At 45.2% G+C, this 26,871-nt stretch overlaps 1 protein-coding gene across 2 annotated transcripts in view; it reads left to right on the forward strand.

Annotated features, from left to right (window-relative positions):
- Positions 1-8,846: 8,846 nt before the first annotated feature.
- The window catches only part of PANK4 (pantothenate kinase 4 (inactive)), a 445,012-nt gene continuing 426,987 nt past the window's right edge, over positions 8,847-26,871 (forward strand). The window contains exon 1 of one of the 2 annotated variants that reach the window (XM_085609230.1): positions 8,847-8,987. In XM_085609230.1, coding sequence (XP_085465356.1) covers positions 8,873-8,987 — 115 coding nt within the window. In that variant the 5' untranslated portion in view covers positions 8,847-8,872. Of the gene's footprint in view, positions 8,988-9,124; positions 9,272-26,871 lie in introns of those variants that run through there. The other variant, XM_085609233.1, reaches the window with a different exon arrangement.

The raw sequence follows: 26,871 nt of genomic DNA on the forward strand, positions 1-26,871 counted from the left end.
CCGGCGGACTTGAGGTAGGTGGATGGGGAACAGTATCCGGGTGATCAGGAATGGATAGGGATGGCGCTAGATTTTTTTTTTTTTTTTTTTTTTTTTTAAAAACCTTTATTCATCAAAAAATAAGGACACAGCTATTCAGCCGACAACCCGGAGGTACGGCAGCTTCAAGAGAGCAATACAAAGAAGCATCCACAGTACATAGAAAGGAGAAACAAAAAGGTTCTATTTTAAATAAACACAAACACAAACCAAACCCAAGCAAGGCGAAGTACACTGAATACACCTGGTGATTGCCCCTCAGGGGAGACCGGACCCCCTTCGTCTATCAGCCACAGCGCTGTGATAAGAGGAAAAAGGGGAAAAGCAGAGGCCAATTAACAATCAAAACATATGTACAGAGCTGGAAAGAATGCTAAGGAGAGAGCTGCTCCTCGGGGGGATCCAGATCAGGGGCAAGGCATATGCCCCCCCTATATTGGTTCCACCGCCCCCAAATGGCATGCCACTTCCGAGGGCGCCCTCTAGCGCAATATACCGTTTTTTCCCTGAACATATTCCAGTCCATGTTTTCCTTCCACGCAGCCAATGTGGGGGGTCCCGCGGAGCCCCACAGGCGCGCGATGTCTCGCTTAGCCACCATGTTACCCAGGGTCACCCACTGGGTCTGTGCCTCATTGTGATCAGCAGGCCCCCAAACATTCAGGAGACAACACCGCGCCTCCGGCTGCATAACAATGCCCGTCACCTCCCCCATTACCGCATGGACTCTCCTCCAGAATTCCATGATGACGCCACATTCCCAAATGATATGCAGGAAGGTACCCACCATACCACAGCCCCTCCTACATAAGCCCTCCTCAGAAAATCCCATATGAACCAACCTCGGCCCCGTAACATAGACTCTGTGGAGTATTTTGAGCTGCGCCAGCCGCAGACGCGACGGGATCGCAACCTCCTTAGGAGAGGAAACCGCAGACTGCCAGTCCTCGTCATCCAGCTCAAGTCCGTCCCTAATCCATTGATCCCGCAGCCCCAATAGCAGGTCAGCCCGAACATTAATCAATTTCTTATAGATAAGAGAGATTGTACTCTCCGGCATATGGCCATCGAGGATCCGGTCCTCCAATGGTGAGGATTCAGGCACCTTCTCACCTTCTACGAGAACTGACCGCAGGGCATGACGCACCTGAACATAGCGGAAAAACTCAGATTTCCCCAACTCATACTCCTTCTGCAGCTCTTCAAAGGACTTCACCCTCCCCTTGATCAGCAAATCTCCAACCCTGGAGATACCGATCAAGTCCCATTTCTCAAACCCTTTGGTATGCCAAAGCTTCCCTAGTTTGTCAGACTCAAACAACGGGGTAGCAAGGGTGAGCCTATTCTTCCAGCCCAGCGAGTCAGTCGCCAACTTCCACACCCGCACCGCCACCCCCGTGGGCCCTGTGAGGGACGAGTCCAGCGATCTCGAGTACAATGCTCGGTGATAATTACCGCCGCGCAACAACCATCGGTCCATGGCGTAGCCGGGGCTTAGAGCCGGACCATAGAAACCATGATTAATCGCGCTCAACTGGGTGGCCCAGTAATAGCGTCGAATGTCCGGAAGCGCAATACCCCCGTCGTACCACAGAAGCGTCAACTTAGCAATCGCAATGCGCGGCCGCCCATCCCACAACAACGATCGTTGGAGGCTCTCAACCTCCCGAAAGTAACTGGCCGGTACCCAGTCAAGAGTATTCTGCAAGGCATAGAGGAACCGAGGAAGAGACATCATTTTGAACAACGCGGCGCGTCCGAGGAGGGAGACCGGCATCCTCCGCCAGGCCGCAACATCCCGCCGCAAACGCGCCAGGGGAGGGAGCAGGTTCCTCTCATACCGCAAAGTGGAGTCAGTGGAGATAAAAATCCCCAGGTACACGAAGCCCTGCTGGGCGATCTGAATCGAACAAGTTCGCGGGACAGGTGGGACGTCGCCGCTCAGAACATACAAATATGATTTACTCCAATTGATGACGAGACCAGAGTTCTTACCAAAAGACATCAGAACGTCACAAACCACTATAAGCGAGTTCTTGGGCGAGGCGAGATATAACAGGATGTCATCGGCATAGAGCGAAATACGGTCCTCGTGATCAGGCGACCATCTAAGTCCACGTATATCCGGGTGCCAGCGTATCCACGCCGCCAGCGGCTCGAGGGCAAGGGCTAATAACAAAGGCGACAGGGGGCAACCCTGCCGGGTGCCCCTCCCAAGCTGGAACGGAGTCGACGCTCGCCCATTTACCACAACACTCGCAAGAGGACCCTCATAAAGCAACCTCACCCAGCTCACAAAACCAGGGCCAAAGCCGAACTTGGCAAGCACCGCCCACAGGTATGCCCATTCCACCGTATCAAACGCCATCGTGGCATCAAGAGACGCCACAATAGCTGGTTCACGCAGCGTGCTCGCCCTGGCAATTACTCCATGAAGTCGCCTAAGGTTTAACGCAGTGTTACGGTGTGGAATAAAACCCGATTGATCCGGATGGATCAGGTCTCCAAGTACCCTGACCAAGCGGCCCGCAAGGATTTTAGCCCGAATTTTCGGCTCAGCATTAAGGAGTGATATCGGCTGATAGGAGGCACACTTATCCCGGGGTTTACCATCCTTATGGATCACAACAATCGTCGCCAGTCGCTGGTCCAACGGAAGGGACCCACTCCCCCGCGCCTCCACAAACATGGCGCGCAGGTGAGGAGCGACCCTATCCGGAAACAGCTTATACAAGTCAATCGGCAAACCATTTGGGCCTGAGGCCTTGCCCGAGTGCAGCGCGCGGATAGCATCCGCCACCTCATCAACCGTTATATCTCCATCGAGGTCATCTCTATCCACGTCAGAAAGGCAGGGCAGAGCGATATCACGCAGGAGGTCACGCAAATCCTCAGTTGGCCTATCCGAAACCGAAGTGTAAACCATACGGAAATAATCCGAAAAACACTGTACTATACCCTCGGGATCAACAACCACCTCTCCCCCCTCTCTCGTCAGCTCTGGCACTACTCTATTAACACGTTCTTTTTTGTCCAGCCACGCTAGGAGTTTCCCGGCCTTATCGCCAACATCGTACAAGCGACCCTGCTGTTCCCTACCGAGGGTCTTGGCGGCATTCGTCACCAGGTCCCTATATTCCGCTTGCTTCAAGCTCAGATCATGCAGTGAGGCCGCTGTAACCTCCCCCTCCAGGGCCACCTCTAAAGCCGCGATCTCATCCTCAACCTGCATAACCTCGCCATCTCTCCGTCGCTTGGCGGCCACTACCAAGGAGAGGGCCTCCCCCCTCAACACGGTCTTAAATGCTTCCCACAACGACACAGCCGAGTCAACGGAACCCTGATTGTCCTTAAAATAGTGATCAACTGTCTTCAGCAGCGCACTACGCATCTTGGGATCGCTGAAGTACCAGCTGTTAATAGGAGCAACCCTGCCCCCTCCCTCGCGGCCGACATCCAGCCGGACCCACACTGGCGAATGATCAGATATGCCCCGCGCCATATGCCTAGCCTCAGATACCAATGAGGCGTGCGCAGCCAGAGTGAGCAGATAATCAATCCGGGAGAGACTACCATGCGCCCCGGAGTGGAAGGTATATTGGCTCTGTGTGGGGTGCCGGAGCCTCCAGCAGTCTACCAAACCGAATGTATCTATAAAGTCTGGAAGCCACTTCTGAGCCCCCCCGCTGTCCCTGGGCGGGTACCTATCCAGCAACCCAGAGCCGACAGCATTAAAGTCTCCCCCCACAACTAGCATACCCTCCGGGAGGTCCAACAAAGCCCTGCCCAGATCTGCAAACGTGGAGGCCTGCAGGGCAGGAGGGACATAAACCGAAACCAACACCAACGTTCTTCCCTCCCACCTCCCCGCCACCGCCACAAACCTCCCCCTGTCATCAACAATGGTGGAGTCCACCTCGAAAGGTAGTGAAGCTCTAACTAGGATACCCACACCCCTGGAGCCTGAGGAGAATCCCGAGTGAGCGATGAATTTGTAACCTTTTCTATTAAGAGCATGGCAAGTATTACCTATAAGGTGCGTCTCCTGCAGTAGGGCCACATCCGGCAAAGACCGTTTCAAGAACTGCAAGACTATCCCCCGCTTAATACGATCTCCCAAGCCATTAACATTCCAGCTAATAATATTGAAGCCCCTACCCCCCATCCCCACACACAAAGAGGCCCTCCCCACACCCGAAGTGCCACCAGTAAACAACCCTGACAAACATTACTACGCCTTGCAAAAACAAACCCCCCAACAACAACCCCAAAATCCCAACTCCACCCCCCACCCTGCACCCCTGCTGCAGCTTACAAAGCCCCCCCCAACTTGCAGTGTGCCTGTCGCCCTACCATAACGCAAAACTACAAAAAGTACCCTGAGGGAGGAAAGAGCTCCCATCTTCCTCCCGCAACCCTCCGTATTACTGCAATCAGCTCAAGTCATTGTCCGGAACCAAAGCAAGTCAGACTGGCCCCAAAGGCATCAACCCTGCCCATCCCGGTCACCCTCCATGTCTGTGGCAGCATCCCCGCCAGTCCGTCGTCGGGGCAAAGCGTCCAACCAGTCTCCGGCCATAGCAGGCGACTCAAAGAAGAAAGTCCGGTCCTCATACACCACACGTAATCTGGCAGGGAAAAGCATAGCATACTTCAGGTCCCGCTCCCGAAGACGTCTCTTCACCCCCAGGAAACTCTGCCTTTGCTTTTGCACCAGCTGGGTGAAGTCCGGATAGAAACTCACTGACGCGTTCTGATAAGGGACCGGGCCCGTCACCCGCGATGCTTGCAGGATAGCGTCCCGATCTCGGAAGTGAAAGAGCCGGGCGACAATCGGTCTCGGAGGGGCTCCCGCTCTGGGCCTCCCGCCAGGAACTCTGTGAGCCCGCTCGACTGCAAAAAAATTTCCAAGGCCCTTAGGCTTCAGATGGTTAAGCACCAAGTCCTCCACGAGCAGATCTGCGGAGATCTCGTCCGAGGATTCCGGGACCCCAGTAATGCGCACGTTGTTGCGCCTGGCCCGGCCCTCAAAGTCCTCCAGCCGGCGGGCGGAGAGGTCGTTCTCGGCCCGCAGCTTACGAACTTCGGTCTGAAGTTCCGAGACATCATCAGCGAGGCCTGTGGTCTTGAGATCAAGGGATTTAACCCGCTCATTAGTTTTGCCCAAATCCGCGCGGATCAGGTTGACATCTACCAAGATAGTATCCACTTTATGCGCCAGGGCATCAAACTGTCTCCCAATCGAGGCCTGCATCCCCTCGAGCGCACCCATGACATCCTGCAACGAGAGCTCCGAGGTCGGGGATGAGGCAGCCTTCTGTACGTCCAGCGACTGGCCCGATCCACCAGGCGATCCCTTCTGCTGGGCGTAGCGATCCATATTATTGGATTGGGTATAGGCTCCCCGCCTGGTAGCCTTGGGTTTCAGCCTATCCACCTCTGCTTTACCCGACATATCTGGCACCGAGCAACCCGGTGCAAGGAGACGACCCTCTCTCAGTCAAAGGGAGCAGGAGAAACCAGATCTGCAATAACCAGGCAGAGTAGGGCGCAAGGCGTCCAGAGGATAATAAAGCATCTGAAGACACTCCCGGGCCAAGGCAAACAAAGGGCGAGAAAGTGAAAGTGAAAGTACGGCGTTCTCCGTCCGCCAGTTCACACCTCGCCAGGCCGCTGTTGTTCAATTAGAGGCCGGGCATCCTGCCAACGCCAGCCCCTGGCATCCCTCGGAAATAGGCCTCAATCTTCCGCCGTGCACAACTCCGGTTCCCGGTGGGCGATCCGAGCCCGGGCAGCATCAATCGCCTCAGCAATGAGTCATCTGCAAGATGCCGTGCATATAAAACAGGATTTAAGACAGGATAATCGACGGAGGGCGCGTGGGTCCCGGGAGCTCAAAGCTCACGCGGCCATCTTGGTCAAGCGCTAGGCTCCTCCCTCGGCGCTAGATTTTTAACCATTTTTTTAGCTAGCTTCTTTTTCTTTGGCTTCACTCGCTTTTTATGTGCCACTGAAGATACCAAGGAAGATGTAAGCGGAGCAGCTTCCACTTGCGCATTCTCAGCGAGTGAAGTCTGGGCACATGGTAGGTGTGTAAAGGAGGGCAAAATAAAAGACAAGGCTTCCGCATCGTCCTGATTAAGTAAATCTACAGAACCATCATTTAAAGAAAATGCAGGAGGAATAGCGGGAGTAATTGACAACCGCCTTTCGGTATTTTCAATTGCTGTAGCTACCACCCCAATGGTTTTCTGGAGCATTTTATCAATAGCTGTGAGGCTTGGGAGCGGCGGGTTCGAATTAGCAAGTTGCCTAGTCATTGGTCGAGCAGTAGAAGGCTTACAGTGTTTCCCCATGATTAGATCACCAGACACTTGGGCACAAACTCTTCCTTGTGGGTATCAGCTAATTAGCTATCTAACACAAGTAAGTAAAATAGCAACACTATATTAACAGGTTTTGACTGGTTATATAAAAGAAGATAAAACAAATAAAATTACTGCACATGAGAGAGGTACGAAGTCCAACTAACCCGCTAGCACCGGTTAGGGGGATGGCCCAGCCCGGCCTCCTTCGGCCTTTGACGGGCAAGGATGGGCACGCCCTTGGCCCGGGCTTTGCCCGGGCGCTGCCCGCGCGTGTCCCGCGCTGCGGGGGCTCCTGGCGGACTTATGAGTGTTCCGGCGCTACCAGGTGCCGTCGCCGGCAAGCGCCGAGAGATGGGGATGCTGGGGGTTGTAGTTTTCGTTGGCCGTTCCCCTCACGGGCGGCGAAGTTCGTGGGCTGTGTGAAAATTGAAGTGTGAGCCCCCTGCGATGGCCGTTTCTCTCACGGCAGGTAGGTGAATCAAATGTTAGATCAACAGGTCTCAAAGAACGTGTCTCCACAACACCCTCCTTAACACTCTTCAACAGAGAATAGGCGTGGAAGGCACAGTGCTTAAATGGTTTGCCTCATTCCTCTCGGACAGATCCCAAATGATCAAGATTGCGAACAGTCTCTCGTCTCCACTGGTGATTGGTCAAGGCGTCCCTCAAGGTTCCATCCTTTCCCCCACTCTGTTTAATCTCTATCTGGAACCTTTAGGGAACCTCCTAAGCAAATCTGGAATCCTCTACCATCTCTATGCAGATGACACCCAAATCTACCTCAAGGTGTCTTCCTCTCAAGATCTCTCACTACTCAACTCTACTCTCAACTCTATTCACAACTAGATGTTAGTTCACCAACTCATTCTCAATCCCTCCAAAACTGAATTCCTCCTCCTTTCTACCTCTCGCTCCCCGCCTCCTGTTCAATCCTGGATGGATCAGCTGAGTGTACTCAACAGTAAACCCATCATTGTCGACTGCGCTAAATCCCTAGGTGTCATATTTGACAAAACTCAACCTAATCTCACACATCAACTCCATTGCCAAGAACGCACGTTATCAGCTGCGCCTTCTGTGGGGGATGAGTCGGTTCTTCCCGGAGAAAGACTTAAAAGCCTTGGTCCAATCGCTAGTTCTCTCTAGACTGGATTATTGTAATTCTCTTCTGACTGGCCTTCCCAAATCTCACCTCTCCCCCCTTAAATCCATCCTCCATTCAGCAGCTTGCTTCATTTCAGGGTCCAAACGAAGTGACCACATCACTCCTATCCTGTCTTCTCTCCGATGGCTTCCCATCAAAGCTAGAGCTATTTACAAAACGGCTTGCATCACCCACAAAGCCTTGCACTCTTCCTCCCCTCGCTATCTGGCGAAAACAATTACATTTTCCGGAGGCTTGAGACCTTCTCGGAATGCGGAAAAGTTCATGCTTGAGCCCCCCTCCTTCAAAAGGGAAAAATTGATGGCTCAATCGTTCTCAGGTAATGCGGTGAGAATCTTGAACTCACTTCCTCCTTTGCTCCGTGCCACCACCTCCATCCGGATCTTCAAAGCGGACCTCAAATCTCTTCTATTCCAAAGACACTTTCAGAACTAATTCCCTCATTCTCAGACCCCGCCAGGAAGTTCGTTAGTCATTGTAAATTTGTTATATTTATTTATTTTTTGTACATTCCTTGCTTGCTGTGTTTGATATTGTGTTCCTCTTACCTGCTGTGTTTGATTCTGTGTCCTGCTATTTTTAGGTCTCGCCTGACCCAGCGCATGCGCTGGTCTGGCGAGACTTATTGAGAGGGCTCCAAAAAGTGTTACCAGGCCAGCCTAGATCTACAGTGCATGTGCGCGGGCGCGCGCGCCACTTTTACCGCGATTACTTTCACTTTTGCGGCCGCACGGCCTTTGATGTTTGATCGCGATCGCGATCACTTTCGCGGCCGCTTGGCCTAGCCAATAGGTCTCGCTTTTGGGACCTTATAAGTGTTTAGTTATGCAACTGTTGCATGGCTAAACACTTATAAGGTCCAAAAGGCGAGACCTATTGGCTATGCCAATGCTTGTTGTACATTCTCTTTTGTAACATTTCTCTCATGTAACGTAACTGGTTCTATTGTACAGCGCTCTGACACCTTCGGGTAAAGTCCGCGCTTTAAATAAATAAATAAACAAGTAAATAAATAAATAAATAAGTTGTTGCACGATTTACATGGCAAAATATGGATGGCTCGACTCGTGCTCTTTGAGTTAAGCTCATTTTTTGCAAGCTTTATATTCAGAAAGTTGAGAATGGCTTGAAGTGAACCCAAGCAAGTCTGGACCGTGACTACTGGGTCTCGGTAATACCATACCACACGGTTTACTCTGGGAGAAATCTCAATTTGCTCATTAGCATAATATATGCATACAGGCTTTAGGTATGCAAATATATGCACATATTTCAACAGGCTGAATGAAGGAAATCCAAGATGGCGGCGATCAATGGTGGCAGGAGCGGGGACTGCCTGGATAAGAGCATCACGCTGCCGCCGGACGAGATATTCCGCAACCTGGAAAATGCCAAGAGGTTCGCCATAGACATCGGTGAGGTGCCTCCCGCGGGTGGGGGCGAGAGAGTTGTTCGGGAAGAGATAAAAGCTGGTACTTACCATTTATTCCGCTGGCAAATAATCACGCAGCGGTTCCTGCCTCTACAGCGGCCGTCATGCGGCACTCTGGGATTTGTAGTTTGAAGTATCTAAGCTAGTTCCTTCAGTATAAGTCCTAGGCAGAAGGGGTGAACTCGATTTTCTAAAAGGATGCGTGTAGGGTCACCCGCTCTTCACAGCACGAGGAGCTGTTCCACTGACTCTTGATGTCATTGAGAGGTAAGGAGCATAAGGGTCGGCGAAACTACATTTCCCAGAGAGGGCGTAGGGGGCTCCGTGGGGGACAAGAGTTAGGTAAACAGCATGAAAACCGAGCAAGGGGTTTACTGGATATAGGACAAGGCACGTTTCAAAGGACACAACGTGTACCTGAATTACCGCTTTGGCACCGCAGCAGACCACGTTCACGTAGGGCTTAGCGCCTCGCAGTATGGTCTGTATGATACCGTATTACAGTGTCAGACACCACGGGCGTGGGAAATGCATGCAAATTAGTGCATGTATTTCAGCGCTCAATGTGAGATTGCAGAGCCAACTGGACCACCTTGGGGATGAGTGTGTTCTATGTAAATAATGCACGTTGTTTAGGTGGATAGGGGACGTGAGTCCATAATGTACGTATACAGCAGTTTGTGCACGTTCCTAGATGACTGCGCAGGCATATGTTAGGCTTTGGTCCTTATGAACCAATGTGGGCAAACAGCAGGATAGGCACCCTCAACAGATGGGCAGTGTGTGTACATAGGTTAGGTTGAGCACATTCTGTGTTTTGAGCAAATCGCATACCTCCTACTTCAACGTGTGTGTAAGGAGCATTCAGCGCTCGAACGGTGAGTCAGTTGTAAAGCTGTTGGGGTTGGATAGGCTGCTTGTAAGGCACAATTAGTGCACAGAGTGCGCGACGGATGCGTTGTAAATTGAATAGGTTGTTGCTTAAGTGGTCATCAGTGTACTATATATAGTGGGAACTCCAAGTATAACCTTAACCAGGGGCGTAACTAGACCTGCACTTTGGGGGTGGGGGAGCAGTAATATATCAACTAATGGAGGCAGAGCTAACTTCAAACAATGGGGTAAAACTATCCTTTGAGCCAATACCAGAAAATAGTGCTCTATTGTGCATTTTAAACATACTGGTCATACCCTATACGATTACAACAAACATGTTTTAATGGATTTAACAATGTTTCTAGGCTACTGACCGTGTTCTATAAACGGGACGAGTGGTTTGCCAACTAAAAAGCAGCTCTTATAAATTCCAATTCAAAGGACTTTGCAACCAGTTTTTGCAGCGTTATTTCAAGAGGGGACCCCTGTTTCCAATTCCTGCTGTGAAATTATATTGAGCTCGTGAGGGATTTTTAATTTCTTCTCCAGTAAGACACTCGTACCTGAGTGTTGTACAAAGGTACTTTTTCCTTCTGCTCATCAGGATGTTACAATATATTTTTGGTTGAGGCCATACACATGTATAAAGTCTCAGAATATTGAGCTTAGTGGGGTGTGCACCTGATTTCAGAATGTGTGGCTGCAAAATCACAGGTTTGATTACTAATGCTTCTCCCAGTCCTCCTGAGACTGAATAAGTGAGTACCAATTGTCTGTATTACCACTCGTTAATTCCTCTATCAGGAATCTGCTATCCTAAATAAAATAGTTATTACACCCAACACTGGGCAATTCTTTTATGGCATGATTGAGCTACATCTATTCAGAAAGCAAATAGGCCTAATGAACTAGTGAAAAAGGTAGTTACATTGATATAGCTTAATTCCTGCAAGAGCAATGTTCATTAGAGAAAACAAGATTTGTTACAAATTTCTCAAATTTCCTTTGAGAATGATGGCTGTGCTCTCTATATTGGTGTGTAGACTAAATATAGCAATTACCTGAGCCTGCGAAGAGAAATAGACAACCCAGAATCGAGTACAAGAGAGATAACTGGCAAACAACGTGGTTACCAGTTTGTTGTTGTATCACTGAAACACGTAGAGCCCAAAGTAATGTTTTCATTGTGCATTGCTTTTATGTTGGAAATATGTCATACCCACTATTCAAGTTATGCTGCTCTTGACGGCCTGGGCTTAGTTTTACAACAGAAAAAGGCTTCATAACCATTTTGCTGCCAAACCATACTAGTTTGAAGTAGCAGTGCACCGCAATCAAATGTCTGCACAGGATGGGCCCTGGTGTGCTACTGCCTCTGGATAGACACAATCACAGACATGCAATGCATACGTTAAATTAAATAATACATATGTCTTACAGTGCCTCTGAGAAACCATTCATAGATGTGTTTAGGCAGGAGAACTATGTCCCTGGTTAGACATACCCATGTTCAGGCTTCCCATAGCTCAGCTACATCTCAGTCAAGCATCAAACACCTGATCTACCTCGCAGGTGAGAATGCTTCATCACCAGAGGACAAGAGTTACAACCCATCATTGATGCTGATGTTTTCTAAAATTGCCACCGTCTCTTCTTTAAGAGCTCAAGGCACCCTGTTAGGCCTGACATCACAGGCGTGGTTTCCCCTAACTTTTTCCCTTCTGATCTCCTGTTTTTGCTGGTTGTAGAAATCTACACTGCTAGCCAGTGCTGAAGTGAATGTGCTCCATATATAAATCATGGTACCATTGGGTTATCCACAATTGGCGTATTCAATTTACTTATACGTCTCTAGTATAGTGCACTACATGTGCCCAGGGCCTATGAATCAAATGCTACTAGTGGGCATGCAGTACTGATTGTGGAACCTACTTAAGTAGCACTTTTAACATGCCTCCGGCCTGCCACTGCAGAGCCTGTGTGTACAGTTTTAAACTGCCATGTCGACTTGGCAAGTTATCGTACTTGCCAGGCCCAAAACCTTTCTTTTTATTACATATATCACCCCTAAGGTAATCCCTCCTGGACAGCCCAGGGGCAGGGTGCAATGCATTTAAAAAGTAGGACATGTTCTTTTAAGTTTTACATATCTGGTAGTTAAATACTCTTAGATTAGGTTTTCACTACTGCAAGGCCTATCTTTCCCATTGGATAATGTTGGGGCTGCCTTATTACGTTTTAGAAGTGTAGTTTCCAATTGGGGAAATATAGGAAAACCAAATTTGGTGTCTCTGAACTCACAATTTAAAAGCACATCTTACAGTGAAGTTGGTTTAAATTGCAGTGCTGAAATGCCACTTTCTTTTAAAGTTGTAATTTTCTTACTTACACCATTTGGTGCCTTCTGCCTGTCGCTGGAAAACACATGTGGGGTGGGCGATAGCTGGCTTCCTGCATTCCCTTCAGACAGCCTCACACAAAGGAAGGGTAGGTGTGACTGAGTGGTCATCTGCATGTTGTTGGCTCATCCTGAGCAGGATGGGAGGGAGGAGCTGACACTTTACACCCTTTACACCTGAAAGGACTGGGCCCAGTCCCCACATAAGGGTTGCCAACCCCCCCTCCACAGTAAGTCTGGAGACAGGAAAGGAAAAGCAGACTCTTGTGCACTTCAAAGTATCTCTTTTGAGTCAGGCCAATTTGGGTATATGTACTGGACCTCTGACACCAATGACACGGAACACTGCTGGAACTGAGAATATTCTGCCAGTAAGAAGGACTGCTGTGCTGTAGGAGGGACTGCCACTTTGCTGTATTTGCCTGCTGCTTCTTGTCTGGGAGTGAGAAGGACTGGACCCGGTCTCTACATCCTAAGACCTTAAGTTCCTCCAAGGGCTTGTTGGCTTGCATTCTGTTGCTGAAGTCTCGGGGATATCAAAGACTTCGCTTTAACTCAGCACCTGAACTTTACTTGCTGTGCGTCTTGCTCTGCCAAGTGGTGCCAATCCAGTCCAGAGCCCTTGGAAGTGACTTTAAAGTGCTGCATCTGCTAAGAATCTGTGCATTGTCACCCTTGCACTGATCAGAACCAACGCATTGCCTGCCACAATATTGGGATCGACGCATTCGGAACCACCACACTCCGAAATCAACTCTTCATCCATGTAACCAACGCATCACCACTACTGCATGGAGAATCCAGCACAGAACTCAACTGCATGAGGAGCATCAACGCATCACGCCCCACATTTCATGCTGCGACAAGGATTAAGGTACTTAGCTCAGCAGGCCCTGCATGGGTCCTGTTGCTGGCCTGTGCACCATCGTGGGCAGCCTGAACTCTTCACTTGGTTCCGGTCCAGCAAGACCATTTTACCCCTTTAAGTACTATTTCTTCTATTATTAAACAATTTTTTAATTGGTACTTTTTTATTTTCTTTCATAAATACCGTCCATAAACACAAAGTGACAGGTGCATACAGTTATGTGTAAAAACCCAATTACAAATTCATCTCTATTCACAGCTTGATCATATTTGAAATCCATAACTCTGATGCTTACCAATAAATGATAATAAATATTTAACATAGCTGATACACTTATTAAACATTGTCATTATACCATGATTGTCATGGCATGAGGATAAAAAAAACATACTGTTAATCCTTAATCCAGTCAGTGTGTTTAACCAGCATCATCCTGTTGACGAGACTGAATCTTATCCAACAAAGGCCACCAAATTCTCCTGCCTTTCTGTCTTGCCATTCTCCCCTTGCGCTCATATAGCGCAAATTCCAGATAATTTCTTTTTATAGAAAGCGCCCCTGCCATTGTTGGAATGATGGAGGTTGTGGATCCAGTCAGGTTGAAGATCTACACAGCTGACAAACTGCCATTGCCACAAAAATCCACTGCGCCCCAGTTTTTTCCGGGCCAGTCTCGCATATTCCAAGCAGCATATTGTGTGGAATCAAGAATATATTTAGATTAAGAATCTCCCCCCTGAAAAGTTTGTAACATCCAGTCTGAGATCATCTAAACAAGTGCAGGCACAGAACACATGAATCAGATCAGCCATCAGCTCCTGGCACCGAGGGCAATGTATTCCCTCAAGACCACCCACCCCCCACTTTGCTTTTTTAAGAGGGTGTAAAATATAAATCGAAAATTGTTTTGTAATGCTGAGAATGCAAGCTAGAAGGAGAAAGTACAGTGCACCTTAGTTCCAGAGACTCAAAAAACTGATATCATCCAAGTTGTCTTTCCTGCCATTTTGCATTGTTTCTCTAGATCATCCAGAGTCCCCTCACTCAAGCATACATTCCATTGAGAAATCATACAATCTGTCTTTTCAGTTAATAACTCTAACAAGAGCACCCTAGAAAACCCATCAATACCCCTCCACCTTCCTCTGTAAAGAAGTAAATAAAAAAAAAACACCCCTTAGTTGAAGGTATTTGAAACAATATCTTGCTCCACTATCAAATTGAGCCTGAAGATCTTCAAACGAGGCAAGATGGGAGCCCTGAAAAAGATTCTCAAGCTCTAGTCTCTCACATTGTAGTTTACATAGATCATGGAAGCTATTGGGCAGCTGAGTATTTCTACTGATAGGAGTATAGCAGCTAAATCTCCCTAATCCCAATTTCTTTCATAACCCAGTCTAGTTTTTGAAAGTAGCCATCAGGGACTTGAACTGCGTTTTTTCTTCTTCTTTCTGTAGTAATTAGGCTCAAATATGTTTAACACGCATCCCTTAGCAGTCCTCCAAATCAGAAGCTGAAATATAGAAGGAGCATAATTCTATTTGCTTCTAAGCGCTATTTTGACACTTATCCTTGAAAGATTCATAACTTGACTTCTACGTATTGGATTTTTGTCTTTTTGGTCTTGTTTTGTTCAGAATATATTCTATTTTTCTAAACTGGTGTGGAATATTTTTGTGGTGTTTTTCACGGTTACCGTATGTTATGTGCACAAACACCTTACCCAGTGACTCTTAGTTAAGCCTGACTGCTCTGTGCCAAGCTACCAGAGGGTGAATACAGGTTAATTTAGAGTGTGTTACCGACTTACTCCGACTAGGATTGTGGTTCCTGCTTGGACATGGTGCATAGGTCTGTCAACCAGAAACCTCATTTTTAACACACCCACTAACTATATTGAAAGCATACATATGGAATATATGAGTTGGCTTGTTACTTGTCAAGTACAGTGAATGCCCCAAGTCATCTTTTTGCTGAACGGACTAACCACATCAGAAAAGATTTGAAGATAATTAAATGAGTTTTAAGAGCCTTCATAAATATAAAATGATCCTGTTTTGTACAGGATAAGACAACATGCATTCCAAATAGAACAAGCAACAATAGAAATTGAGCAATGGCTTGGTGGATACAGTCAGGAAAATAGTAGAATGGCATTCACAGGCAGTTAGAAAGTTCCCTGTGTGTCAGGACATTTGTGTTTTTGTATTGATAAAACAAACTCCGCTTTGAGAGTTTTTCTCCATACAAAGAACTTTGCTGAGTGAATGCTTTTAAAACTATGCCTGCTCAGCAAGCTTGCAATGTTGCGAAGGGGGTGCCACCATAGCTGCTGCCCTCACAGCACATAAATCCCAACCAGGCAGGTGGGGGACCATTAAGGAGGTCGGAAGGTCTGAGTGTCATCTGCCATGGGTTACATTTCCCTGCCAGATCTGCGGACTGTCCATTATGTTCTGAATGACCCTATAGGTAGGGCATTTGTCATATCTGACAAGTCTGGTGTTTCTTGTGTATCATTCATATCTATGCATGATCTTGATTATCTTTTTAGCTATCCTCTATGGTGTAATCCTAGTGCAAGAGCACACGCTTGCATATACACACCTCACTCCCCCTTCCCAGTTGATAATATGTAATTGTATTGTCAGGGCAAAGGCATAGTTTGAGCTGTATTAGTGGCTATGAGGTCACAGCACGTTGAAATATGTGCAAACTAGGTGGGCTTTGTGACCCCAAACAGACTAATCTTGTAAGTTATGTACTTTTTTGATCTCCTCAAAATAAAAGCGCATACATGGATTTGGAGACTAAGGCCATCATTCTAAGTTAAGTTGAAGTTAAGGTGATAGTGCACACTGCAATTACTGCTGCCCTGATGTGGGGGTATTTAATGTGTAACAAAATTACCCATCTTTTTCCCATCTGATAGCCCCGTAATTCAAAGCACAACTTTGAATCAGGGTCTGAGTAAAGCGTGTAAGTTAATAGAAGTCAGGGATAAATTATTTCAATAGAGATTTCTGTAGCTTAATATTATTTCACTGTGTTGAAGGGTTTAGTTGTGTTGTTTTTATATAAAGGCACCCAAGTGCATTTGTGGAGGGGTAGCATGATAGATACCCTGTGGAGTGTTATAGATGGAACAGTGCATGTTTGTCATGCAACCTAAATGAAAAAATCTTTGACGTCATGCGTCAAGACCAGAGTTATGCTCTTAATAAGTTTTGTTGCTATGCCTATGTGTGAATTTGAACAAGAAATGAGTGTGAGTTTGCTTAAGCATTATTTTCCAGTTGAAGGACAGAAGTATGTGAGTGCTGTTTGGCCTGTTTTTTATTCTGTGGATATGGCTGAAACGGTCATAAACAAGTGTATAGCCTTATTAATATATGTTGTTGAAGAGAATTTCGTTCAACATCAAGCTATACTTCAATGAATCCCAACTTATTTGAGCACATTTTCAGAAATACGTTGCATCCAAATAGTTACTTTTTGGTTAAAGTTACCGGGGCAGATTTCTTGGAGTAATTTTACACATGGAGCCAGTGACATCAGACCATTAGAAGCAGCTGCGGGACTAACGCACTCTGAGGTCACCATTTTAGAGACAGGCGATTGGCTCACCTAGGAGATGTTGATCCCAGCATCTTATTAAGAGCGAACATGAGTTACCTGACGTTAACATGGCTACGACTTTGAACATCTGCAAGCAGCTGAGCATTTATTTGGCAGTCAACAAAATCTATAAGGCATGACCTGTGGGGCGGAGATAACCTAAACTAAAGAAAGATCTGGCTAAAATGCCATGCATTTCTTAGCTCACTGTCGATAGCACGTAAACCTACTGTTCATTACAGAACGGTACATTCACCCAATGTTGTCCGGCGAAATTCTTGCAACCGTGTTCTTGTAAGTGATATTCCGAAAGATCTGCAAGTAACCTATATTCAAGAGTACTAGATTCATCCCCAATTGAATTGAAGACTGTAATCTGTCTATGACGAGAAGATTAATTAAATTATATAGTGTTGGCGCTTTAGTTTATGAGCCCCACCCTTCACCTTTGGACCCAGTGCGACTGCATAGGTCGCACCACCCTAAAGCCAGCACTGCAAAAAGAAATGCAGAAGGTCTATAAATATAAAACAACTTGTGGAACGATATATAACTAAACGTAAATGCACATTAGTCACCCTGTGTTGGTATGTGATCTATTAAACAGTATGGGGGTGTTTATAATGTATAGGCATTACTAACATGTTGAACAGCAAATAAACATAATACACCAGTGCCAGCCTGGCAGTTCCTTCAGGTTTTTGGGGAGTCTGCTCACTGCAGCCCTGGTACAGGCTTCTTGGAGCTGAGGGCAGCACAGTGGCATCTGATGTCCGACCCCTCCAGTCCAGTCCACAGTTACATGGAGACCGTGGCCGCTACCCGGGTATACAGCATTACACATAAAACTACGAGTCCCAGAATGCAATGGGTTGTTAATAGAAACATTGGAGCCTGGCCGGAGGCTCAAACATACTCAGAATTCTGGCACATCACTTATTCTCCCCGTACTTAAAAAGGAATGTGTCCATCTGTGATGCAACTGGTAGTCATGTAAAGCACTTGGACACCTTCGGGTAGAGTTTGTGCGATAAAACTGCAAAAAAGGGGACTTTTCCCCCACCCCCAAATAAATTTGCTTTGAAAGTCAAATGCATTGTTTGCATCTTTGACGCACCCATAGTAACAGCAACTTGAGGCACGTAGAAGGACTGATACCATTGATACAAACCGCAAACGTGAGCAGGTAATTAACATTAAACGCATCTGAAGGGTGCCCTGGAAGATAATGAAGGTGTCCTTGTCCTTCCGGGGCTGCGGAGCACCAGATAAATAAATAAGCAGCACAAGATGAGTGGTGGAGGCGGGCACAGGAAGACAAGGGGGAGTGGTGCAGGGGAGACAAGGAGGCACTGCAGCTGCCACCATGCATGCCGCTAATCGGTCCCGCCAGCAAAACGCCGTGGGAGTGAACCTTTTCAGAAGAGGTGGGACATGCACCCACCTTTAGCCATTTGCAGGCTACGATTTAAAAATGGCACTCGCAAAAGCCAACCCAATGCGTGGGGGAGTCAGACCCACACAGAGTAGTTAGAGTAGTTACAAGAAGCCTTGCAGAGCAGCGCATGCGCGCTGCACTAGGCTCGACATAAAAACAAAGCAGACCCTTTTGAAAAAGAAGAAAAAAACAGATGGCAATCTAGTTGCTGAATTGCACAGTGTGAAACCAGAAAACCTGGGGTCATTCATGCTTGACCAAACTGTGTGATCTTAGGCAAGTAAACTATTTCACCAAGACTTCTTTCTTCACTATCGCATATGAGAGTGCATTCAAATATGTGAGTTCAGGATGCACTCTGTATACCAAAACCTGTGTTTGATATAAGGCTATAATGTTGTTCATGCATAATAAGTATCTTGGCCACCATTTCCCAAACTGTGGGTAACAACCCACTGGTGGGTCGAGCATATTTTTGGTGAGTTGGAAAGTCAGAGCAATAAATAAAGATGCCTTTAAATTCTGTGTTTTATCTTGTCACATTTGCTGGTTCTTCCAAGACAGAGGTAAAGTGTCAGACTTTGTCTTCTGACCCATTGCTGCCTTTTCTTTTAACCCCTTCGGCGCTCATGACGGAACGGTTCCGTCATGAGCGTCGGTTGAGCTGTGCTCATGACGGAACCGTTCCGTCATGACCACGCCCGCGCAAGCAGCGCTCAGCACAGCGGGGGAATCCGCCCCGCATGGAAGGGGTTAACATGGAATTGGTGTTTACTTTTGGGAGTTTTTAAAGTGAATTGTGTGACAATCTTGCTGTAGTACAGAGAGTGTGAATGGAAAGGCTGTAGTATGTCTTTTTATGTTTTGCCTGCACAGCGCTTGCTAAAATCTATTGTTTTTAATATACCTGCCTTCACTTTTTATTGGTCTGTATGCTTGCCGGTTTACTTTCCTCTGTTTCTGTTGATTGTAGCCTCTTCTCCCTTCTATGTCTCTCTTATCAGCATCCCTTGGCCTAACTACTCATTCCCCTCTGATTTGGTGGTTCGAACTTTTTTTCTTTTGGTTAACACTGTATACTGTTTACATTTTGTTATCATTCCCTCTAAACACCTAATATTGCTATATTTCACTACTAAACAGGCAGTCACAATTACAGTTCCCTTGCAGTTAATAGGAGCATTAATTGAATGGCGCAGTGGCATAGTGGTTAAAAGCTCCGGGAACCCCACTAAACACAGATTATTGCTAAATTTTACTATTAAACAGACAGTCACAAGTACAGTTATCTAGCAGGATCTAGGGTCATGATATCAATGGTGCAGCAGGTGCAGTGGCACTGGGACTTATAATAACAAATGCCTTAAAAAAATACAGTATGTTACAACATACAAACTTTAATAACAGAAAATGTTGGTCTACTTTTTTTAATAAAGAAAAATTGTAAGCCATGAGTACCACAATGCCAATGAAAGGATTTACTGAATGCTTATTGTTTCAGAGTTTATGTTCATGTATAAGTTTTTTTGCAATAATAAAAAATGTGCGGTGCAAAAAAACCACAAAAAAAAACGTTGTAAGAGAAATTTTTAATAATAAAAAATAAAGATACGTCCCCATCTCAATGAAACAATCTCACTTGCACTTATATCGCACAACTGCTCAAATGCTTATTTGAAACATTTTAAAGTTCATTTTCATTTGTTTATCTGAACAATGGACAATAACCAAAACAACACCTTCTTTTGTAGTTTACAGAATCTTGTTATTTTGGATTTGCTAAAAGTCGCTTATGCTCTACTTGTAGGGTTTTTCACCCACCTTTTACCTGTTCTCTCCATAGCTGCACAACTTTCAAGCCTATTGGGTACATGTATTTTTTTTATATTTGTCCTCCACCATTAACCTAATCTCCCCACTTTTAAATACAACTAGTAACATCACAATATATTGTCTTTTTGTATATAAACAAGTCCTAGCATTTTAAGACTTTCTGTAACTTATATTGTACAACTACTCCGCAAGCTACAACTTACAATAACAAAACAGCTTATTATTAATCACATGGGCGAAACCTAATGCATTTTTTTTTTTTTTTGCTATACATTATAAAATGTAAATCTTGTAAGTGAACAATATGCATTCAGCAGGTGTGAAAATGAAGCACATTTCTTTTTGTAATTCTGAAGTGTGCTGGAACACTTGGCGATGCGCAAATGATAAATATTCACAGAAACCCAATTTCTACACATTATCATTTACATGCTATACAGATATATCAGGATTGCACTTCACCAAGTAAAGATTTATATATTCAGATTTATTTGTGTGTATGTATATATAAGGTGTGTGTGTGTGTGTGTATATATATATATATATATATATATATATATATATATATATTCACTGAAAAAACCATAGGTTTCACACACGTTATAGTTAGGAATTAGCATTTAAAAAACCTTGCAAATTCACTGAAAAAACCATAGGTTTCACACATGTTATAGTTAGCTGGACATTTTACTGATAAAAAACCAATGAAATTCCCCCGTTATAGTTAGTGCAGGCAACTATAACTCACGCGACCGCAATCCTCTGCTGATGCTAATACTGTATTTAGACACTTATTTACCCATGTCTTCTTCCATAAATTGTTAGCTATACATATATTACAAATATTTTTTTTTCATAAAGACACATATGTCATCAGCAGAGGATTGCGGTCGCGTGAGTTATAGTTGCCTGCACTAACTATAACGGGGGAATTTCATTGGTTTTTTATCAGTAAAATGTCCAGCTAACTATAACATGTGTGAAACCTATGGTTTTTTCAGTGAATTTGCAAGGTTTTTTAAATGCTAATTCCTAACTCTAACGTGTGTGAAACCTATGGTTTTTTCAGTGAATTTGTACGTTTTTTTAAATGCTAAGTTACTTCACGCCATTCGTGGCGTGCGCGCCCATTTAGCGCAGTTCGTTCCGTGCGCGCACGGTGCGCTTCGCACCGTGCGCGCACAGTGAGCACGCGGTGCGCTTCGCGCACCGCGCGCCCACTTTACGCAGTTAGTGCCGTGCACGCACGGTGGGCACGCGGTGCGCTACGCGCACCGCGTGCCCACGTTGCGCTAGATGGGCCATGTACGCACGATGCGCTTCGTGCACCGTGCGCACATGGAGGACATATGATGCGCTTCGTTGTGAAAGGTAATATTTTAATTTTTCACATGTTATAAGCCATTCGGGCACCATTTGCACATGGGGTGGGGAGAGTATGGATATTATATTTTTTTAAATAATTTTTACCGTACGCGTACGGTAAGCGTAATCACCGAAATTATCGAAAAAATTAAAATTCCGTTTTTGGCCTTAGGGGATCTTTGGGGACTCCCTCAACATGGCTAGGTGCTTAGGAGCTGTCTAAACAGCCCCATTACATGTTTTTGCCCTTTGTTTTTTTACCCCCTCTCAGAGTGCGAGAGAGAAAATGGCGGCCGCCACTTCCTGGTTTCGACCGATTCGAATGTTTACTAAGATCTAACAGCCAATCAGATTCGCGCTCGCGCACGTCACCGTACGCGTACGGTAAGCTTACCGTAAGCGCACGGTAAGCGCACCGTAAGCTGGCTCAGATATATATATATTGATTTAAAGGCTATTTTCTCAGGAACTACTGAACAGATTTATACCAGACCTACAAAAGGCACTTCCTTGACCTGAGGACTACCTCTCTGCCAAATTTCAAGTAACTCTGTTCAGCCGTTCGGGCTGTAGCTGTGTCTAAAGGTCCTATGGAAAAATGCATGGGAAAAACGTGTTTTGGGACCCCCCTTTTATCTCAGCCCCCGCTTGACGAATCCCCCCGAGACTTTCAGGGTAGGAGCGGAGCGTAGCGCCCCACCTATTTTGATAGGATTCGTCGACCGGCGCCAAAGTTATTCCAAATAGAATGTTGCGGTTTTCCTATGGAAACAGGGTCCTAACTATAACTACCTACTGGCGACCGCCAGTAGGTAATATATATATATTCAGAGCACTCCACCCGCCGCTGGTGATTCTTTTGTTGAAAAAAATGGAGCACTGACCACAGAGTAAGTGCTAGAAGTTTGTTTAATTCCACCAGGTTACATGGCAGCCAACACATGATTTTTATCTCGTTTTTTACTCTGAATTAAAGTGACAAGTGTATGAAAAAGAAGAAAGAAAATGTAGCTGTAAACAGACGACATGCTGCTAGCTATCTACCATTGCGCGCACCTTCCGATATGTATATTTGCTAATGCCACATATAGACATTCAATGGTTATTATACATTGCCATTCTATGATTCACGTGCCTACGTAGAAAACTCATGGTTTAAATACCATTCGTTAACTCTATATTTGGTGTATCAACAGATTAGCTTGTTTCACAATAAAAACAATTATATTGTAAACATTACATGCTAAAAACTGTGATAAAAGAAACATCATTGTAAAATACATTATGTCCAAACTAAGCCAAATACAGTACTAGATTCATCGGATCTTCAGAGTGAACCCACTCTGAATTCCAAACAAGGTGCTTGCGTCAACAGTTTCCTCCACCGCTTCTACCATGTAAACATCAGCGAATTATTATTATTTTTTTTTTTTTAATTTATATATATATATATATATATATATATATATATATATATATATATATATATACAGGGGCAGTCGCCACTGGATAGTTATAGTTAGTATCGTGTTTCCATGGGAAATGCATTTTTTGTGTTGCTAATAACTTTGACGCCATGTGACAAATCTCCACAAAATTGTCCTAAAAAGTACCTTTTTTTTGGCTAGTTTGCCAATGGAAAATTTTGAGGTGATCACTCAAGCGGGGGCTGAGAAATGAGGGGGGGGGTGTCCCAAAACACATGTTCCCCATTCATTTCCCATAGAATACTTTATACACTGCTACAGCCTAAACCGCACAACTGATTTTGCATCAGATTTGGCAGAAAGCTAGATCTAGGTCCAGAAGGAGTGTTTTGGTGTAAATCCATTGAGTAGATTTTTTTGATCAATTAATGATAAAATAACTTTGTATATCTAGGGTTGCGGAGGCTCCGCGAATCCAGACATCTCTCAAACTAAGATCTGATTGGCTGCCACCATCAAAGCAATTGTGACTTGGTCAGAGTCCCAAACGAAGACACAAAGTTAAATATAAAAGCATTGAAATTATTTCATGAAGCTGCAGTTACTAAGGCCCAAATGTACAAATATTTGACATAGCACAAGGCAGCAAGAGAACTTTCTGAGCTGCAGTTAAACGGAGAGAGAATTAATGCGAAACATCTACTAAGATATGGCACATTTCTGCTCTCTCTCTGCTGGCGCACATAGTGCAGCCTATCGCCAATGCATGCACCTTTGCATTATGGTGCAAGGGTGCCTGCCTTACAAGCAGGATTATGTTTGTGCAGGGAGTGGCATCTTCCTGCTCAAAAACAATCCTCGTGGCATTCTTAGGTTTCGCCTGCACAGCTGTACTTGTGAAATATTTTGTATTCAATTTAAATCTTACAAGGGGCTTACATCCTGCCCCCTTGCTTCTGATTGGCCCCTGTGCTTGCCACATACGTTTTCTCCGTTACTATTGGCTGCAGCATCTTGTGTTTTCTTTTGTTCATCGTGCGCTCTTATCAGTCTTCCCTGGCCCGAGTACTGTCTCTGTCCGCTTTGTTGTAACTTCTTTCAAGCGTGTTAGCACCAATGCTGTCACTAAAATATCTGGACCCTTGCTTTTGAAGCTACAGCGCTGCACGAGTGCGGCTGGCTCACAGTGTGTTGTGCTGGTCTCAGTGGAGACCTGGTTATCTCAGTTCTGGCACTGCACTCACCAGTCTCCCTGAAGAAATATAAACCTTCTCAGGGGTTTCACTGATACACCTGGTCCGTCCTTTTAAACCAACAAAGAAGAGATTGGCACAGAAGCTGTAATATAAAAACAATGCATTTATTAAACCTCACACGAGGGAGATTGCGTCACACAGTACCCTCAAGTCACGATAGGAGGCATTCTAAGGAGTACAGAAAACAGGGGCCTTATATATGCATAGGTTACATTAGTCAGCATAAAACCAAGGGGACGTCCTGGCACATAAAAGAATACTTACTGATTTAATATGGCTATACAGAATTTGCTTGCTCAACAAAGTGGAAGGAGAGATATTTCTCCTTACATCAGCAAGAATAGCCTGACAGTTATAACATAAGAGCAGGTGCATTCTACTAGCTAGGCCTTTCTGAGCATGTGCGAAGTTCTGGAAGAGGGAGAAAGCAAATGGCTAGCACATAGCTAACTAAAATGGCTGCCAAGTACAAAATGGCTTTCAGCTCATGCTAACAGATTCCTGCAATCTTTAACAGATGGTCCTCTTAGCATGAGTTAAAGACATTCCTATGACCTAGTAGGAACATAGAAAATATTTTGCACATTTATTTTCATAAATTCATCAATATCCTAATCCATTGCTAGGTGGGCATTTCTCATTCTAAATATTGTCAAGCGGGCATATATACGGTATAAGCAGGAGTACAAAGGGAACAGAGCATTGGGTCATACAGATAGCAGGAGAGAGTAATGACTATTATCATAAACAGAACTACCAATATTTTTCAACCCTAAACAGAAATCAAATCCTAGAACCATCTAGTCCAATTCTATGTAAAAAACATTTTCAATAGACTTTTCCAGTGTTCTTTTTATGAGGGATAGAGTATCAATCATTATAGTCAAGGGTAAAGTAACATTTGTCAACTGCTCAGATGAACTTTTCTCTTGCAGAATAAACATTATTCCTAATGCAAATATTAAAGCAGTCAGACCTATTATTACAAAAACAATCCTGGTTCCAGGGGACCAGGAGGACCATACAGGGCCATGAGAATTAGGACGAGGAGCCGCAAAGGGCTGCTCCTCCTCAAAAATGGGACGTCCAAATGGGTACATTATTAAAAAAAAAAGAAGTCCTTAGGGAAATTGAAGCCGCTGTACAACCAGCCAGAGGGGAGTCTTCTCCCTGTGTCTGTTTTGAGCCTCACAGGCAGGCTCTTGTTCCCACGGTGGAGCTGCACAACTCGCAACTCAGGAATCACTGCCAGTTTCAAGGGAAAAGTTTCTTATTTCAGGATAGGGCAATCACCTTCCGGGGCAAATGCCCTCAGCGATCCTGTCCAGTGTCTCAGGCAGTGAACCAGTTTTCTTCATTTCAATCTAACAGGCACCAAAGGCACAGCACCGGTACCCTGAACTCAAGTCCTTCCCTAACTCCTGTATTGCTCTGCTGGCACACTGCTCTTTCGTTGGGGCCACAAATTGTATCCAGTGTGCGAAGGTATCTCTTGATCAACAAACAAAGGTGCAGACTTTACAGCCAGCATTCAGGGGCGTGATGCTGAAGTACCTGAAGCAACCCTTATTTCAAAGGGGGTCACCTCAAGCAAAAACTTCCTTGCCGTTCTGGTCGGTCTGTGACTCTCAGCTGGACATCAAAAACTTGATCCACGATTTCTCCTTTCTGATTTGTGACCCCGTCTTTCGCCCAAGACAGTGGCAGGGGTACACACTTCACATCCCAGTGCTTCTGGCCTTCTACCTTCACTGAGGTCCTAGTTGCCAATAATGCCTGTGCTGGTTACATTCACCTTGGCTTCAAGCTGGACTGGTGCTGACTCCTCAGGCTGGATCTGATGTCCGGGCCCCTCTGGCAATGGTTGTAAGGCAGCAAATATCTATTGGTGGACAGAACAAAAGGTCTTTAGACAAGGCATACAAATAATCTATCAACAGAGAGGATATTCTCAAAATACTTCCTAGTCCTGGTGCGCCCCATATACTAGCAAGGCACCCAAGAACCACTTCATCTATCTGAGAGTAAAACACCCTGGACCTATTACTCTATTTGAAGCAGCTAAGGAAGTCTGTGTTCATTTACTAACTTCTGAGTAAAAGAGAAAAACAATACAGACATCCTCTAAATTCTTACATTTGTGTATTCCTATATTATTCATCTGAAGACCCTCAAGAAAAAAGGAAATGTTCTACACTTTTACTCATAGACTGCATTACTTGTACAGCAGGACTGCAGATACTTCTAAAATGATTTCTGTTAATAAAAGCACCTACATTGTACGCTTAGGACCACGCTCTCATGTTATAGGTGCAGGCAGGAAAATCTAAAACTGCTAATTTAACAGGGATTCTTATTGCATAAAGAACTAAAAACTTCACGTAGTGGGTACATTCATTTCTCCAGCAGAACATGTTGTGACAAACTCCTATAAAACAATATTTTCCTCAAAAATGTTTGCTAAGGATCACATGGGCGTCTTTCCTGCATTCTACTTTTCACTATCCAAACCATGCAACATCAGCTCTAGTAAGAACTGTCAGTTTATTTACACAGACTAGCTAATAAAAGATTAGCAATGCTCTTGCAGAACTGTATGTATGTATCATGAGAATAACATAAACAAGAATGGTGTTATCACCTGAGAATTTTAGAACAAAAACTACCCACATCTAGTTCCCCTTAAAGATCAAATAAGGGAACCGCAATCTAGACTACTCATCCTTTCATAAATTCATCAGACAGGATGCGCAGTAACATAGCATATTTATTTATTCATTTTATTAAT

The sequence above is a fragment of the Triturus cristatus genome, chromosome 1_2, assembly GCF_964204655.1.
Source record: "Triturus cristatus chromosome 1_2, aTriCri1.1, whole genome shotgun sequence".
Lineage (NCBI taxonomy): Eukaryota > Metazoa > Chordata > Amphibia > Caudata > Salamandridae > Triturus > Triturus cristatus.